This window comes from Sceloporus occidentalis, unplaced genomic scaffold (genome assembly GCF_023333645.1).
Source record: "Sceloporus occidentalis isolate IW3139 unplaced genomic scaffold, rSceOcc1.0.p SCAF_7, whole genome shotgun sequence".
Taxonomy (NCBI): Eukaryota; Metazoa; Chordata; class Lepidosauria; order Squamata; family Phrynosomatidae; genus Sceloporus; species Sceloporus occidentalis.
In genome coordinates, this window is record NW_028316987.1 from 34,581,562 (window position 1) to 34,599,885 (window position 18,324).

Genomic DNA, 18,324 nt, shown 5'->3' on the forward strand with positions numbered 1-18,324 from the left:
TGATACATTTTAATGACATAATATGCTCATTTAAAAAAAAACACTATAGACATACACATTCAAGAACATCAAAGTTCTCCAAACTCATTTACAAAAATCAATATCGTAAACTGAAATATACCTGGCTGACAAAATTCCAATCAGTTCTTCCCTATTTAGCACTCGCTGCTGATTGTTTTTGTATTTGGGATGATGGCTGATTTCAGACAAACCCAAGATCTAAATGAAATGAAATGAAATGCATTAAGCAACCTACTAATAACTGAAATTTGTGGGAACTAATCAGTAGAAAAGATTCAGCTATACTCTAAACATCCTAATAAATAAAAGCCATACAGGGCACCAATGGCATCAGTAGGGGGTGCGGGGTGTGTGGGCCGCACCAGGTGACATCCTAAAGAGGGTGTGACACCACTGATTCTCAAACATTGTATATTGGCAGGAACAGGCTGTGGCATTTGCCTGTATCTCTTTAGAATGCTGAAGAGATGGTGTGAGTGGGTGAGAGTCATTGGGAGGAGAAAGGAGTGGCCCCAGTTTTTTTAAAAAAAATAAAATTTCAAGTTTCAAATTTTTAATTAAAAATAAAATTTTAATTTTTTTAAACAAAATTTTTTAAAATGTCACATTTTACCAACTTTTCACTTTAATTATATGAAATTACGTACATGTAAACACATTTATTCGGTGCATATGATATTATAATTTAACGATAGTTTTAATTTCGCCAGTTGTTTAGTCACAACTATTACCATTAGTTTCAGTGATGTGTGGAAATGACAATTTATGAGTAAATACAGTCCGGCACAACTAGACAATCTTGTCAAGGGAAGACCTTACCTTTACCATACTAGTACAAAAAAACATTAACAAGGATTCTGTATGGGTGTAGTATGAGAGGAGGTCAATGGTGGGGGTGACACCATGAATTACCACACTGGATCACACCAACCCTTTCATGCATAGGTAAGTCATGAAGAGTAATGTTACTGTCCATAGCAACTCTTCATACAAAAAGTCAGGAGCTCAACAATATCCAGTAATTGGGATGTTAGTAAAGGAAGAGTATAGTCAGACTTACTCTCATCTTTTATAACCTACTAGTGGATGGACTTCTTCTGGTCTAGATCTGCAGTTAGCTGATGATCCATCACCTGAACAATTTTCTACTCCCCTTTGCACATAGTGTCTCTAATATGCAATGTATGTCCACATGCCTAAAACACTACTATAATTTATATTATTCAAAATCCAAGGAAAATAGAAACAATGATCAAAATATTAACAGCATTTCAGAAAAAGCTCCATGCTGTTTATTTAATAAAACTCTTATTCTGTCACAATCCTAAGCACATGAGGTTTTTGAGTTGGCCTGCAATCCATTACAAAACTCTTCAGAATACAGTTGGATGTATTTGCATAAAACGATAAGCCAGACTTTTTGAGAACTACCATGAGCAGATTGCACACTGGTACACATTGCCTGTTTGTGTCTGCTTTACCCCTTCCTTCTATGGTCTTTATTATAAAAACCAGGAATCATTTCTTTAATGTACCATCAGAAGCAGGAATCATAGATTGTTGTTCCCAAATGTGTGTGTGTATCTATGCATATGCCTTCAAGTCACCTGATGACTTATGTCAACTCCATCAATTTCACAGGGTTTCTTATGCAATGAATACAGACAGAGGTGGCCAATTCCTTCCTCTGAAATATAACCTACAGCACTTGGGATTCACTGGCAGTCTCACATCCAAGTACTAACCAGAGCTGATCTTTCTTAGCTTCCAGGATCGAATGGGATCTGGTGCCTTTAGGGCATTTAGGCCCCTTTGCACCCAAATGGGATAGCATTTTTATACAAAGAACAAAACCATGTAAAACCCACAGCTAATAATGTTCTAAAAGATCTCTGAAACTGATCGCAAACAATTTTGATAATGTTTTACTTTAAAACAAATTGTTATATAGCCAGATAACATGATTTCATAACAGTCACCAGCATTATTACCTTGCAAACAGTGGCAAATTGTTGATCATTTCCAGCTCCCACCACAATATAGCCATCCTTTGTTTTGAAAGCCTAGAAAACAGCAATGAACCATTTATTATGATACCATTTTCACAATCCCCTACTCCCACCACCACCAATCATTTCTCAGTGTTACTTTCCCTCAAAGGTAATCTATGTTCATATGAAAATGTTGAAAATAATCTTTTAAAAGAGACTGGACAGCTATCTGCTGGAGATATTTTAGTTGGAGTTTCTGTACTGAGCAGAGGGTTGGACATGAGGCCCCTTCCAACTCTGTGATTCTATGACTCTATAATTCTAAAAGAACAGCCCCAAAATATAAGTTAACCTTGACATCGAATGTTCCAAAATCATTTGACAATTTAATCTTCCCTTCAGATTACAGATCGCATGTATATACCACACTCAGCTTACATCAGTAGTATGCCAAGTAATTTATTTGGCATCGTCATGATTGTTGATGATTGTTGATTTGATTGCCTAAAATTTGATCCACACAAAATGCCTTGCAAAATGTACCCAAAACAGCAGTTTTATCTCAAGAACAAAGTTTCTTGATTGGTCATCCTAAGTCTGAATATCAGGTTTGATACCAGATCTGATTATTTTAAACATGCCTTTCAGACATTTTTATTACAATGACAGTTGGTGCAAATATGTGAATGTGTTTATGAACTATATTCTATGGGTCCAGAAAGCATCAGGCCTAATAAATGTGGCCTATGTGTTCAAGTGCAGCACTTAATAACAACACTGTTGAGATAGTATGTGTGGGCGACTGAGCCATCAGAGACCAGATTATTTATTTATTCATTTCATTTCATTTATATCCCGCCTTTCTCCCCAGAGGGACCTAAGGCAGTTCACAGATAAAACCTTTAAAATTACAATTGAATTCAAACAATGAAAAAGTCTATATATAAAATCACAAAATATACACAATATAAAATATAACATAAAATCACATAAAATATACACAAGTTAAAAACAGACTTAAAAAAACCCTGCTCCATAAAAAAAACTGTTATGCATTACATACAGAAAGCCTGCCGGCATAAAAATGTTTTTACATACAAAGGCCAGCAGGGAAGCCAGAAGTCAGAAGCCAGAGAGCGACTGGCCAAGTGGGTAAGGGAGGGACTGCAGCAACGGAGGTTTCCATCTTGTCTAAAGGAGATTGCGTTGAGGCTGTTACTGAAAAAGACCACCCTGGATCCCACTATTTCAGATAACTATAGGCCAATCTCTAAGAAGCCAGAGAGGGCAGGGATCTTATATGCATATGGTGGCCCTCACTTCTCCAAGAATCCTGTCCACATCCAACAATTCAGGACAATCAAGCACCAAGTCAACTATACCATCCAAGTCAGAGCAAATCCAAGTAATTTTGTCTGCAAAGTGTCTCACAAATTCACAGCTAAGTGCTAAATGGTCTTTGTTTTGTTCTTGGATGCCAAAATGTAGAAGGCCCCTGACCACTTAGAAGTGTAATTCCTTCGCTGACCCCATTGCCTTGGCATAGGCCTTCCGATGGGCCCTAGCCCAATTTTGGTTGGACTCACTCTGAGTCTTTTGCTATTGTCGCTCTAGCCTCAGTCCCACTTGTTTCATCACTGTCAGCTCCCTAGTGAACCAGGGGGCATGTTTGGCTCCACTTCGTGAAAAGGAACACTTAGGATCAATCGTGTCCACTGCCCTGGCCATTTCCCTATTCCAGAGATCAGCCTGGGCTTTGACAGGATCACCTGCCAAGGCAACAGGAAACTCCTCAAGAGTCATCAGGAATCTATCTGCATCTATAAGCCTACTGGGGTGGACCATCTTAATCATTCCCCCACCCCTGCAGAACCTCTGAGTCCCAGTGAGTCCAAACCCTACCAGGTAGTGATCAGTCCATGACAACAGAACTACACAGAGTTCCTCCACTCCCAAATCACTGTCGTTCTTCCCAGAACAGAAGACCAGATCCAGAGTGTGTCTGCAGCATGGGTGGCCCCAGATATTACTTGGGACAGCCCCATGATTGTCATGGTGGACAAGAAATCCTGAGCCGCTCTTAATAGAGCAGTCTCTGCATGGATGTTGAAGTCCCCCAGGACAACAAGCTGAGAGGACTCCAGCACCACTACAATAGCAATAACAAGCACATTTCTATACCGCCTATCAGTGCACTTAAGCACTCCCTAGGCAGTTTACAATGTGTAAGCTAATTGCCCCCAATAATCTGGGTACTCATTTTAGAAACCTTGGAAGGATGCAAGTCTGAGTCAAGCTTGAGCCCTTGCAGTTTGTGAGTGAGTGGCTGCAGTACAGGCTTTTAACCACTCCGCCATCAGCTCAGGTAGGGAGACTGTTGGTGGACAGTACACCAACAGAATCCCTATTCTGTCCCAGCCACTCATCTTTAGGTAAACACACTCATACCCAGTAGACTCTAAGAGACAGCTGAAGGCTGGAAGAGGGCAGAGAGGAGACGCAAAGGGCATGCACATGCCTGTTCCTGCTTCTCCCTGACCTGTGCCTGGTGAAATTGCATCGAGTGCCACCCGTGGCATGCATGCCATAAATTCTCCGTCACTGGATTAGCCTCTCCAGCTTCATCCAACCACATTTCCATAATACATGCCAGATTGGCATGCTCATCCAAGATCAGGTCCTGAATCAAAGATGTTTTTCCATTTACTGAACTGGCATTGAGCAGCAGCATTTTCAGCCCAGGGGGCCTGAATAGGACTTACATATCAGTTAATATGCAATATTTTTCCATGCTGTTACCTCACAGAATAGTGTACGTTATTATGCACCTGTCCAATCCTGGGAAGCAAGCATTCACCCTCTTTCCTACCAAAAAAAATCCTGTCTAATTTTCTTCAGATTGCCCTTATAGTGCTGATCCGTTTCAGTGGCTATTTAATGGCACTGAAATGTGTACCTGGTTTATACTCCCATCATACTCTGAAAGACCCTTCATCGTAATCTCTGGGTGCACATTTTAAATTATTAGAGTTTAAGATTCTCTCATCTTGAGACAGACTATATTTTTAAAGCCTTAAAACAAAATGAATAAAGTTTTTTCCCATGGTTTAAAAATGCATTCTTTTGTTCCACTGTGGTCAAACACACTTGCAGGGTTTTTGAAACAATACAAAAATCTGCCAAATTTGTTTACCAGAATGTAAAGTGGGATGAGCAGACAAACTGAGCAAAACTTCTTTTTACACACTGCCTTCAGCATTGTTTCTTACAAAGAAACCCAATTCTTTTTTCCAGGAAACCATAAGTAAGACACACTCAAAACAAACATAGCTTTTCAACCTTAGATCAATTCTGCATCACAGCACACGCTTTCAGTCATTAAAAATGAAATGCTGAAGACACATAGAGATAAGGCTTCTGTACATTCTTTTCAATATCCTTGATTATCCCATTAAGGCAAATATATGTGCAATTGTGTGTTTGTTGTCAATTACTACTCTGCAAATGCAGGACAGACCACACAGCAGCATCCAACTTATGTTCATCCTCTTAAGCTGCCAATGCTGGAGTCACTATACATTTAAGGACCCAGTCATTAATGTTTTTGCTTCACTGGCTTTGGGATATGTGTGGGAAAAAGGATGAAATGCTAAAATATAATTAGAAAACCCAGCAGCCATGCCCTCTTTAGTCAATGGTAGTATCAGAATAAATGCAGCAGTGTCTCTCAGTATGAAATTCACCCCTTTCTGCAGCAAAGCAGCTATTCCAGTCTTCCCAGCACAAAAACAGCTGATTATTTGCTAGTCATTGTTGCTGACAATGCAGAAACTTTCAGCTATTATTAGCACAGCAACGGCAACATTGAAGAATGCCAACAACGGTTTCATTCATGGCCCTTGGATGTACACACACACTGTAGGTTACTACAGGTTACCACTCAGTCACAGAAAGTTCCACTATCTTACTATACAAAGGAGACGGAGGGCAAAGTGCAGACGGGTTTTAATGAGATTTTGTTTTGATAAACTGTTGCCATTGCAGTGAATCAGTTTGAATTAGTGCAATAACATCTACTTCATATAAGGCAAAAGTACGTTCTGTGTGTGGCTTTTGTCTGCAGAAAATGAACACTTATGATAGGAGATCCAGGAACATGACATAAATTACATGCAAAATAGCACACAACGTTGGTGTCCTGAACTCTGGGGCTTAAGAGTAAGTGAAGACAAAAAGGAACAGACCAGGAAATAATTGCAGAGCTTTTTAGGGGGAGATGAAAGATGCATCATCCCCATACGCTGTTCTGTAAATGACTAGAAAGACTTGAAGGGGGTGGGGGGGTTCAGCCGAAACATTCCAAATAGAAAGTATGTAAATAAATCCAGAATAATAAACAAAGGAAACTGCCTAATGAGGACTTGGGGATGTGGCCAACTCAGATCAATACTGTGTGTCATAGCAGAATGGAAGTCAGCCAGTCCCTAGCCTAAGGAATTCATCTGGACCAAAAGTAAGATGAAAATCAAACAAATAAATATATAAATTTATGAGAGTAATCATCATTATCATTATCAGATTATGGTAAGAGCTGTGCTCCAAAATGAGCTGGTCAGGCACGCTTAGGAAGTGCATATTCCTTTAAGCTTTTCAAGCATGTGTTGGATCCAGGATCACAGTGAAGAAGTTTTTATCAGAGGAGAGGTTCCCCAGAATGCCTTTAAAGTTCATGGGTACCCTTTTGTTTAGAGATACTCAATGGTCTACTGTTGCGCCACAACTACTCAGTAGCAGATCACTGGGAATGTGACTTTTCACTTCTATCCTTATATTGTAATTCCCAAACCACAGACTCTTGACAACCAGTTCACACAAATAGGGGAACATTCTGTGCACTGTGGATGAACATGTCATTACAAAGGGGGGAAAGGTTCCTATCTAGGGCATGGATACTTTATAAAAATGTAAAAGAAATTTACTTCTGGTATAGTTGCTGAAACACTCACAAAAGCTGTGCTATTAATGGAAAGGAAGGTAACGTAGGAATTAATTTTAAAAGTAGGTAAGAAACAGAAAAGCCTTGTATTCAAAAAATACTAAAATCATCCTTTCAAACCTGAGATCCTGAATGGATTATCTACAGCTGGCTTCATAATATGGGAATTTATAGTGTAATTTTGAAAATCTATATATCAGTACATTTAAAATCTTGGTTGAAACAGAACTCTGCCGTCCTATGCAAAAACCATCTTAAACCTACAACAAGGAAAGGATCATATGTCCATCCAGACATTTTTGGACTGTAGCTATCACCACCCATTACTATGCTGGAGAGCACTGATGGTAGTTGCAATGCAGCAACATTTGACAGGTTACATGATCCTCCATATCTCCCCTTTAAGAATTGACAAAACTGCTCTGAATAACATTTTAGATTGTTTTAAATTAAAGGATATATGAAATAATTCAGATACAATTAAAATATTCCCCTTTAAAAACCTAATGACCTCCAGCTCTTTTAGGCAATGACTTTGGAATAGCAATAGCAATAGCAAGTACATTTCTATACTGTTTATCAGTGCACTTAAGCACTCCCTAAGCAGTTTACAATGTGTAAAGTAATTGCCCCCAACAATCTGGGTACTCATTTTAGCGACATACAGAAAGATGCAAGGGTGAGTGGGCCTTCTCTCATGCAGTCCTTCATGCCCTGCACTTGCTGCTGGCATTTCCACCAGTCTTGAAAATTGCAAGAAGGAACACCAACAATTTAAGACATGAAAATGATACCCTACTACTAACAGAAGATAGCAAAGACTTGGAATGATTACTGAAAAAAGTCAAAAAGAAAATGGAAGGGCAGATTTACAGTTGAAAATTAAGAAAATAAAATAATGACCACATATAATTTATATAACTTTGAAATACACCATGAAGACACAAATCATTCAAGATTTTCCACATCTTGGTTCAGTCATCAGTCAAAAGTAACAGTGCAGTCCAGGAATCAGAAGACAGCTAGGACTTGGAGGGGCAGCTACAAAGAAATTGTAGAAGATCCTAAAGTGTAAAGAAATACTAAAGTTAGGTTGGCCCATACCATTGTATTTCCAATTTCTATGTGAACTTGCAAAAGCTGGACAGTAAAGAATGCTGATAGGAAGAAAATCTACTCATCAGAAAGGTGGTGCTGGAGAAGAGTTCTAAAAAGATAAATAAATGGGTCCTACAGAAAATCAAGCCTGAATTCTCCCTAGAAGCCAAGATAACTAAACTGAGAAAGACATATTTTGGACATATCATGAGAAGACATGATTTAGTAGAAAGGACAATAATGGTAAGGCAGAAAGCAGTAGAAAAAGAGGAAGATCTCATTATAAATGGAGGGATTCATCAAAGGAAGCCATCAAGAGTCTACAAGATCTGAGCAGGGCTATTGATAACATGGTAACTGGGAGGTCTCTTATTCATAAAGATAAAAGCTAAAGGTTTTCCCTTTGACATGATTGTCAAATTGTGTCCAACTGTAGGGGTGGTGCTCATCTCTGTTACTAAACCGATTGAGCCAACGTTGTCAAAGATGACTCTGTGGTCATGTGGCCAGCATGACTGCATGGAACACTGTTACCTTTCCAATAAAGTGGTACCTAATTATCTACTTGCACTTTTATATGCTTTCAAACTGCTAGGTTGGCAGAAGCTGGAACTAGGGACACTAAGTCACACGGTGCTTGGGCCTCAAACTGCCAACCTGCTGACCTTGCAATCATCAGACTCAACATCTTAACCATTAAGCCACTGCAGCCTCTCATTATAAATTGAAGTCAACCTGATGGTATTAATAACAAACATAGAGATGAGTGCACTTTTGGTAAATTCTGAATTTTAAAACACTTGTCCAATGTAGCCTGTAAAAACCACCATAATCCAAATCAATCTGACCTATTCCTTCCTTGTTGGAGTAATCTTCCATTTGTAGGAAGAACAAGTATTAGCAAAAAGGAAAACTGGAAATTTCAGGACATGAAACACTGTTGGAGGATATTGGGAAGTACTGCCATAGTAATTAATGCTCAACCTCAAATAGAAATATGATCTGGTAGTATGTCTGGTGGTCTGATTATGACTATGAAGTTCCAGGCTCAAGCTTTCACTGAGCTATAAAGCTTGCAACTCACCCTTGGACCAGTCACCAACTCATAGAATAAAGTGAAGTGCATGTCCCTTATAGAAGGGTTGGATTAAAAAATTATACACACACACACACACACACAGAGAGAGAGAGAGAGAGAGAGAGAGAGAGTTGTCCCTCCATATTCGCTAGGGTTAGGGGAACAAGACCCCCGTGAATATGGAAAAAACGTAAATAACAAAAACACTGTTTTTACCTGAGAGGACACCTCTCTAGGAATCTCTAGGTCCTCCAGTGCAACTTTGTGGTCAATGTCTAACATACACTGACCATAGAATGGCACTGGAGTAGCTACAAATGGTCTTTCAGTGCAACTTTTAAAGTTGACCACAGAGTTGCACTGGAGGACCTAGACAGTCCTAGAGAGAACATATTAATGAAATCAGTGAATAATCAAATCCACAAATATCAAAGCCGCAAATATGGAAGGATGACTGTATGTATATATATAGATAGATATATACACATACACACACACACACACACACACACACACACACACACACACACAGAGTATATCATGGTAGCCCGAGTATACCTCTTGTCACTCTCCCACTACTTTGAAGGACATTCAAAACCTTGGAGGAAAGTAGGCCTATTTCTGCCCCATGGCAGGTAACCCACTCAATATTCCTGATCAACTATATGCAATTGGTCATCAGCTTTCTCCGTGTGTCAACCGGGACCTTCACAGTTGTGACCTTCAGATTCCTATCTTCTACTGCAACTGATCACATCCTACAACATATGGTCAATTCTTAGTCCAAGTGAGTAGGACTAAGACAAAAGGCAAGCAGTGTGTGGATGTGGATGTGTGTAAACCACACCTGTGCCGTATTACTTTATCTCCCTTACTTCAATTTCCAGAACACTCTTGCAATTTTGCGTTTTCTTTACAGAAATGGCATCAGATTCAAACACAGCAAAACAAACCACTGCAAGAGCATCTAGTGCAGGTAGCCAAAGTGCAGCCTTTCAGAGGTTATCAGTTTATAACTCCCAGCATTCCTCCCCATTGGTTCCATGGGCTAGGGCTGACAGAAGTCCAACAACATGTGAAGGGCTGTATTTTTCCTACATCACCTCCAGCTGCATGACCTCAAAAATCTAATTTGTGAACAGGAGGGGTCAACATAACTGCAAAGCATACACAAGTCACTGAAACAGTGCATGCATTATGGAAAAACAAAACAGAGGATGGAAAGAATTTTCATGTGAAAAGAATTTTAGATTTTACACACAAATAAAAGGGCTTATTGGCCATGTGTGTGTATGTGTTTTCATGTCACCTGTTGACTTACAGTGACCCCATGAATTTCATAGGCTTTTCTTAGAAAAGGAATACTTAAAGGTGGTTTTGCCAGTTCCTTCCTCTGAAATACCTGGTCTTCATTGGCAATCTCCCATTCAACTACTGACCAGGGCTGACCCTGCTGAGCTTCCAAGATCAGATCAGATCTGGTGCCTTTAACACATGTAAAAATAAAAAATAAAAAATGTAGGCCCTACCATCTACTACATATTATTCACTACTCTCCACACTAATAAGCCTGTTAGCAAATTCTGTTTACTAATTCTTTTGTGAGAATATTTCTGAGGCACAATAAACTGCCTTAGATCCCATACTGGGAGAAACGTGAGATAGAAATAAAAAATTAAAATAAAATAAATACTGATGCATTCAGTTTAGCTGCCAAAATCAGTATTCACCTATCCACATGTATATTGATAATAGGCACAACCCATTTACTTCCATGCAAAGCAGATGAAGAACAAACCACTTGCCCTCTTTTTCTTTCTTACTTTGGTTTAAAAATGAGTTGTTCGTGGAACTTTACCAGAAAATAGAATTATTTAGCTTTGGCAAAATGTGAAAAATAATCACAAAATGCACAAAATCGTGCATCACCTCATCCAATAGGGATAAAGCATTTGAAATTTAACATTCTTATATGTGAGAATGGGATAAGTAAAACGATATATCCCTAATGGTAACTCATCTGTGGATTGGTAATATATTTGACATAGTCCATTTCCTGAACCTTCATTTTGTATCTTGGCAGAAGGTTCTGTTTTTTAAAAATCCCATAGTCCTACACCCTGCCCATGCCTAATCTAGCTATTCCTTCTCTCAGCAAACCTACTTTAACTAGTGTTTTACTAAAAGTTGTAAATGATACCTAATAACATTGGATTGTTCATGTTAGAAAGCATTAGAACATGGTTCATCAAGCTTTCTAATACCTAAATAATGTTTCACAGTATTAAAATAATAAGCAGGATTCAAATGCTTTCATTAAAATATTAATACAAAAAAACCTTGGTTTAAACCCCCAAGAGTGGTTTAAACAACAACAAAACAAAAAAATCTCTGGGTTTGGGCTTTTAAAAAATGGGTATTTCCTAACCCTGACAATTTTTTTAGGCATGCATCTCTTTTGTACTGTTTTCACAGATCTGCATCTATGAGGGAGAAGCAAGGTACACTATTAAAAACGGACAGGTGCTTTTAATTCTTCTTCCACTTCTGTCAAATGCATTGGCACCATCTTTTTAAAAACCCAACAACCCCAAAACTTTGAGCAATCATGTTGTATTCACACTCATTACTAATTGATCTTTAACAATTTACCAAGCCACTGCCTCAATTTTCACCAAAAGGCAGATGCTGCAGTGCTATGCACATTGCCTATAAATCTATTATTCCACTAGTTCCAACAAAAACATAAAAAATATAAGTTATCAGTTTCATATCAGATAACAGATGATCCAAACTGTGCTGTCCTTTTAGACAGGAAGAGATATCTGTTACATCTAGCAGCAGTCTGTATGTCTGTGTGAACAAAAGCTTTTTCTTTTTATTTCCATGGAAAGAGTGCTACCAAACAGTATGAAATTATTATTTGTCTTAAAGCTGATTTACATGTTACCAGATTTAGAAACATACTATATTAAATTGCATGAATAAAGGTTAATGTTCTATTGTGCCTTTGCTGGGACTGTTGCCACGTGTAATGGTTAAACTGTATAGAGCAAGATGTTTTGCTTTCTGAGTTAAAGGACAAGAAGAACCCATCTCTGCAGGGCACATACAGAAGATGAATGAACTGGCAATCAGACATAGTTCACCACCACAGCTGGAGTCAGCAGACTACTTCGGAGGGTATAGGACAGTCTGTGTGGAACCCACAACTTCATCACCATTTCCTTCTAGCATGGGCCATCTTGCTTTGTCCAATGGTGGAGCTGGCTCAGGGAGACACAGACCAAACCTGCGTACCTTTCATAGTGTGGCCAATGCTGATGCTTCTATATGAATTTATGATTTACTTATTATTTCAAAGATTTATATCTCCCCTTTTTCCCCACTGGGATTCAAGGTGGGTTACAATAATTTAAAAAGGCAGAAGTGCAAAAATTTAAAAATGATTAAACGTAAGTTAAAAACCACATAGTTAAAACTAGTAGAAACTGTAAAAACCATTTACAGCACACTGCACAACAGAAGTGAATGTGAAGCCAAGTTATATGAAGCCAAGAAAACCTATGCTCACTAATTTCCATGCTTTTCTAGACTCAGGTGTGGTACAGATCGCCCCTTTGGGGTGGCCTGCATCTGCCTCTTTCCATGGAGGATTGGGGCCAGGGCAGCCATACCGGCAGCCCAGAGGCCCAATCCAGCACTTTTCCAGGCCATGGAGAAGCAATAAAATGCTGCTTCCCCGTTGCCTGGAAAAGGGGTGTCCTTGGGGTTTCATGCCCCTAGACACTGTGGGAGCCAGAGCCGTTTAGTGGCTGCGAGAATGAGGCATGCTCCCAGAAGGAACTCCATTTCAGAGCTCCTTCTAGTGTCACAACCAAGCCGCCATAAGTGGCCTGAGGCAGTGCGAACATGTCACACCCGCACTGCACTGTTTGGACGTGGTGCGTGTGTGGCGTCATAATGGGGGTACCCGTGTACACAAGGCGCCACCATTATGCCACTGCCAGCATGTACTAGGGTTAAGGAGCGTGTACATGGTGTGCACTCCCTAACCCCAATACCAGCGCTAGTACACCACTTTTTGGCAATCTGTACTGCGCCTTTATCACATGAACCTTGCTCTCACTTTGCTCTTGCTGTAATCACATTATTTAAAGAGAACAGAAACATACCAGTTTGGGAGCTTTTAGTATGCCACATCTCTTCAATAGCATGATTGGGGCTTTTTGTGCCACTGACAGCCCCATGTGCTCTCTTTTGCATTCCCCTTTAATGCCACCTTCCTGCCCTCTGCCTTAGCCAGCATGCCAGTATCTTGATAGAGCAATCAAGATCAGTAATCTCTTCATTAATAGGAGTGATGGTGGGTGATAGACCAGGTGTTTGCAAATGAACAAAAGTCCAAGTACACTTCCCTCTAGAGGTGATACTCCATTGTTCACAGACATTTGTACTGATTATCCATTTTACAAGTTCCCTTTTCATTCTTCTTTCATTGAAACTTCATTTTAATCCCAAAATCTGCCCTGGGATACATTTTGCTCTATAAATATGTCTGCCAAGTCACCCTCAATTTGGTCTCACTTGAGATTCAGATAGACACTTTGTCAATTTTCTTGCTCGACTCCCTAGTATTGCTGGCAGCTGCTAAGCCATTTCACTTCACAGGATCCTCCGGTTGGAGCCCTGCTTCTGGAATCGGTACAGTATTACCATCTGCAATCCCTAAAGTCACTATCTGCTACTGCCGTTTATATCGTTACTTCTTGTAAGTGTGTGTGAGCATGCTTTTGTGTGAGTGGTGATTCCCTTTTACAAATAAAACTGCACATGAACCTTCCATGCTGGAGTTCTGTTTCTCAGAAACAGTATATAGAGGCTTGATCCCTGCTTTTAGTTGCCAAAGCCCTTTCAGCAGTTTTATTTCAGTTAATAAAATTTCCCTATTAAATAGTGATTGCGAGTGCCCTTTTGGAAGGCTGGCATTATAACTCTGAGGTACATTAGCATGAGGATTAATGACTGTCCCTCAGTCATCCACTGAGCAGGGATTTCAATCTGATATTTTCAATCCTAGAAAAGCTAATTTTGCTTCACTGTATCCTGAACTGGGATGGGGGGGGGGGTCTATTCATCTTAGTTCATGCAATCATTGGGCCCGAACAGACAGGCCAAAGTAAAGCTGCTTCGGGTCACTTTGCAGATATGCTGTTTAAATTATGCATGTGTCTTAAGAGGCTGGAAGCTGCGCCAAAGTCACACTCCAGTCCTAAGGATTGGAGTGCACCTTTGGTACAGCTTCTGGCTTCTTAAGATGTGTGTGTCATTTAAACGGCATACCTCCAAAGTGACCTCAAGCAGCTTTATTTTGGCCTGTCTGTTTGGGCCCTATGTTAATTATTTTAGACTATGGATATATCACCCGTTTCCAAGGTAAAATTGTAAGCAATTGTAAAAGCAAACTTTAATGTTTTGACCTCTTCAAACACATTATTTTAAAAAGGTATAATAATAGTCCATGTGGTTGATGACTAGAAGCAAGAAGTGTTATAACTTGGTAACCTTGTTATTCTGCTCACCTGAACCAAGTACTTCTTGACATTATTTCAAGCATCCTTCTGCTTGGTGATCCAACAGAGTACTGAATTATAGTGTACTTTGAATACATTTAGTACAATACCAGCAGTGCAGATGGAATAATTAGACACTTTACCAACCTACTAGGATGCTTGTGTAAAGAAGGCAGACTGAGGCAGAACTGTGGAATGAGTGCTCTATTTTTCCCTTTCGGTTTAAAAATGATGTTTCAAACCCTCAATTTTCACTTTATGTTTTTTTTTAATTTATTAGTTCACTGTGTTCCAATGTTGCTTCATTATAAGCAAAACTTGGAAAAGTTACTTTTTGAATTATACCTCCTCAAATTCCCCAGGCAAGATATCTACAGATCATCTTGACTATTGAATTCTGGGAATGTAGCCCAAAAATCAACTTTTCCAGGTTCGGAGTATTAACACAGTCTGACTTATTTATGCTCTGGGCTACTTACTGAGAAACATGGGCTCTAGTCCTCCCTTCCTCATTTCATGAACCGTACAGTTTCTTACAAGAATATTTTCCCCCTTTCTAGCTAATTCTCATAGGATCTCATTATTAGCGAGGAATTTTAAAGGCTAAGATTGTAATCCACGCCAAGAGATAGCTATAATAAAGCTCTGTTGCTTTCCATGGGGCTGAAGCACCTGCAATTGTGGGCTTAATTGCACAGTTTAAAAACAACAACAATATTTTCCACTTTAGGCTTTCCTTTCCCTTCCTGTCCCTCATGCTTGAATACCTGGTTCAATCCATTTGAAACTTAAGTGTCTTTGCTGTGATGCAAATGGATGTTAAATTTCCTGGACTTTGAAAATCTCCCAGTTGCCACAAGGCCAGGAGAAGGAGGGCCAGCCTGCAAGATATGCCCCTCCATAGCATCTTAACTAAGAAGAGAAACAGCAACATGTATATTGTGCATTTTGGCTGGCCAATAAATATATCACTGTTCAGTGCATTTTTGATTGGATTTGTTAAATTGTATAATTTTACAGCCTCGACATTAATCCGCTGCCAACTTGTTTTCTTGTTTTGGCTAAAAGTATAATATTTTAGTACTTCAATTTACAGTCCAACAAAATTTACAATGTAACAACCAATGAGCCAAAATATTATGGAAATAAGACATTCTACTGATCCCTGCAGTTTCCTTCTATGACCCTTCACACTTAAAATATTGCATTGCGTGTTACAGTACAAATAGTGCAGTTTTCCCATGCTATTTACTAATTTTTTTTCTCATTGTCCTGAATGACTTGTGTTCTGCTTCATCAGAAATGAAAGCACACCAATCAGGATACCTTCCTATATGACATAAATAGATTTGCTCCTTTCCATAAAAATGTCCATAAAAGAAATGCAAGCAAACTATAAAAAGGAATAGTATTACCAATGGCTACTAGTCATAATGGTTATCTTGTGACCAGAATCAAAGGCACTGGGGGGGGGGGGGTGAGAGTAAGAGAATGCTATGGACATTTTGGTTGTTTACTTCCCATTGGTATCTTAGGGCCACAGTGAAAACATAATTCTGGAGGTCTTTGGCCAGATCCAGCATGACATTTATGTTTTTATGTTAATACCAGAAGCATTCTTCTAAAGCATATTTAGCCCTCTCATTCAATCGATTGCCATAAGTAGAAGTTGACTTGATGTCAATTAACAACAACAACCACAACAACAACATGAGGCTGCCATTGAATAGAGTTCAGAAGCTACAGCTAGTGCAAAATGCAGCAATCAGACTGTTGTTGGTGTGCATTTTAGAGACCACATAATATAGGGCCCGAACAGACAAGCCAAAATAAAGCTGCTTCAGGTCACTTTGGAGGTATGCTGTTTAAATGATGCATGCATCCTAAGACGCTGGAAGCCACACCAAAGCCACTCTCCAGTCCTAAAGACTGGGCACAGCTTTGGCACAGCTTCTGGACTCTTAAGATGTGTGGGTCATTTAAACAGCATACCTTCAAAATGACCCGAAGCAGCTTTATTTTGGCCTGTCTGTCTGGGCCATAGCCTTACAGGAACTGTACTGGCTTCCAGTTTTGCTTCCAAGCAAAAGTCATGGTGCTGGATTTGATCTACAACACCCCAAATGGCTTGGTGCTAAAATATCTGAAGCACTGCCTATTTCCATATGAGCCTGTTTGAAATTTAATATCTACCACAGTACAGTGAAATGCATTGTGACAAACAACTGCCTTAAATAAATTTAGTAAATATTTTACAAAACAGCCACATAAATTCAGCCGAATAGCACAAATTAAAATGTGGGCACCTATGACAATTTCACAGAAATTACAACTGTCCCAATATAACTATACTGTTTTTCAGCTAAAATACACAAATACTGGAATTACATACCTGGAGTTCTGCAATAAAATTATAAAACATTATACACTGGAATATATATTCCTCCATGGTCATATCATTTTCCACTAGCTTTCCTATACAACATTACACACACACACACACACAAAACATACACATGCACACACAGTCACATACACTGTACATTGCTATGCAAAACAAACAAACTTTAAACACAGTATCATGCTGGAGCCAGTATAATTAAGGTTGTGTCAGTGTTTCCATTTAGACCTCTATGTTCAGGAGGTTTATGACCAGATCATAAAAATTCAGTTCCACTGAAAAATTAAGCAAACAAAGTGGTATACAGTAAGCAATATTTCAGAAGAAAAGCATGCCCACACAGCACAGACATTTGCTACTTACAGGAGAGGCACAATAAGAGTTTATGGGTTTTAAAGGGCACCACTGAACTATTTTTAAAACATTTTCCCCTCCAGTATTCATAACAATGTATTGAAAGTTTGAAACCAAACTTTGTTTCTTTATCCTTTTATCTTTATACAGGAGTTATGGTAACAGCTCTCACGACTGGAGACTGCTGGCATTGTGTTTGTGTCGCTTTGAAAGAAGAAAAGGCAATATTCATTCCCACTGGAAAATTAAATGCACACTATAAACCCCAACACTATCGGCCAGTGACCATATGCTATAGAAACTGTAACAATTGTCAAACCCTACAAACTTTATGGTTGAATTTGGCTGGCCATATTTGGGCAGTATAACCATATTCCCCTTCCAGCCACACTGGTGTAAGACTGGTATACTTTCATAAATGTTAGTTCAGACGGATTATAATGGTTTGGATAGTGTGGTCTTGACCATTGCTTAAGTATCCCTGTTTTGGGGAGTTGTGGAATAGCTTAGAATATTATTTTTAATTCACTCCTGGAGTCAGTTTTCAGTGCCTTTCCAAGCATCCTTATGCGGTATATCAGGGCTGATTTCAAGAAGAGAAATAGTGCTATCCAGAGTATGTGCTCCAAAACATCACAGCCATCCGGTGTATCCAAGAACAAGCCCCTGCTCTAAATTTATGAACATGCAAGTTATACTTTGCTAACTTTGGGAAGAAACATTTGAAGGGGGCAGGCAGTGATCTCAGAAATTTAACTCACATCACTTTCAAGGCAAGCACATTATGTGTAAAATACTCAGAGTTTGGGAAA

At 39.2% G+C, this 18,324-nt stretch overlaps 1 protein-coding gene across 2 annotated transcripts in view; it reads right to left on the reverse strand.

Moving 5' to 3' along the window:
• Nucleotides 1–18,324, reverse strand: part of SUGCT (succinyl-CoA:glutarate-CoA transferase) — a 374,021-nt gene that overhangs the window by 240,131 nt on the left and 115,566 nt on the right. For both annotated transcript variants that reach the window (XM_089532567.1, XM_089532566.1), the window contains exons 10-11: nucleotides 2,013–2,084; nucleotides 122–219 (exon numbers count right to left, since the gene is read on the reverse strand). In XM_089532567.1, coding sequence (XP_089388693.1) covers nucleotides 122–219; nucleotides 2,013–2,084 — 170 coding nt within the window. The remainder of the gene's footprint in view (nucleotides 1–121; nucleotides 220–2,012; nucleotides 2,085–18,324) is intronic.